A 375-nucleotide genomic window follows, 5' to 3' on the forward strand; every position below is an offset into this window, starting at 1 on the left:
TGGCGACGGCCTCGCCGGGGGGTGCTGGTGTCCGAGATGGAGGGGATGGAGCTTTCGCTCAGGGAGCCCGTTCCCTGTAACGAATCGAGACACGCTGGGGAATACCGAGCAGTGCCATGCACCCACTCCCACCCCACGCTGAGCCTCGGCTCTCCGCAGCATCTTCCCTCTGGGATGAGGCCACCGCTGCACCCTGCCCCATTCCTGCCTCGGGGTCTGCTCCAGGGATGAGGATGGAGTCTGCTTCTCAGTGGTCAAAAGTGAAAAAAAGAGCTAATGGCTCAGAAGCTGCTGGTGGGCAGCATCTCCATGGGCTTCAAGCACTGACATGTCCAGGTTTGCCCTTGGCAAACCTCGACCTTGGCAGGGACTGGG

The 375-nt window shown here is 61.3% G+C and overlaps 1 protein-coding gene across 1 annotated transcript in view; it reads right to left on the minus strand.

Moving 5' to 3' along the window:
• Nucleotides 1-7: 7 nt before the first annotated feature.
• Nucleotides 8-375, minus strand: part of LOC104516403 (voltage-dependent R-type calcium channel subunit alpha-1E-like) — a gene marked incomplete at both ends in the record, with an annotated part of 81,547 nt that continues 81,179 nt past the window's right edge. The window contains 1 exon segment of the mRNA XM_010160712.1: nucleotides 8-74. Coding sequence (XP_010159014.1) covers nucleotides 8-74 — 67 coding nt within the window.

This window comes from Eurypyga helias, unplaced genomic scaffold (genome assembly GCF_000690775.1).
Source record: "Eurypyga helias isolate BGI_N326 unplaced genomic scaffold, ASM69077v1 scaffold16211, whole genome shotgun sequence".
NCBI classification, from domain to species: Eukaryota; Metazoa; Chordata; class Aves; order Eurypygiformes; family Eurypygidae; genus Eurypyga; species Eurypyga helias.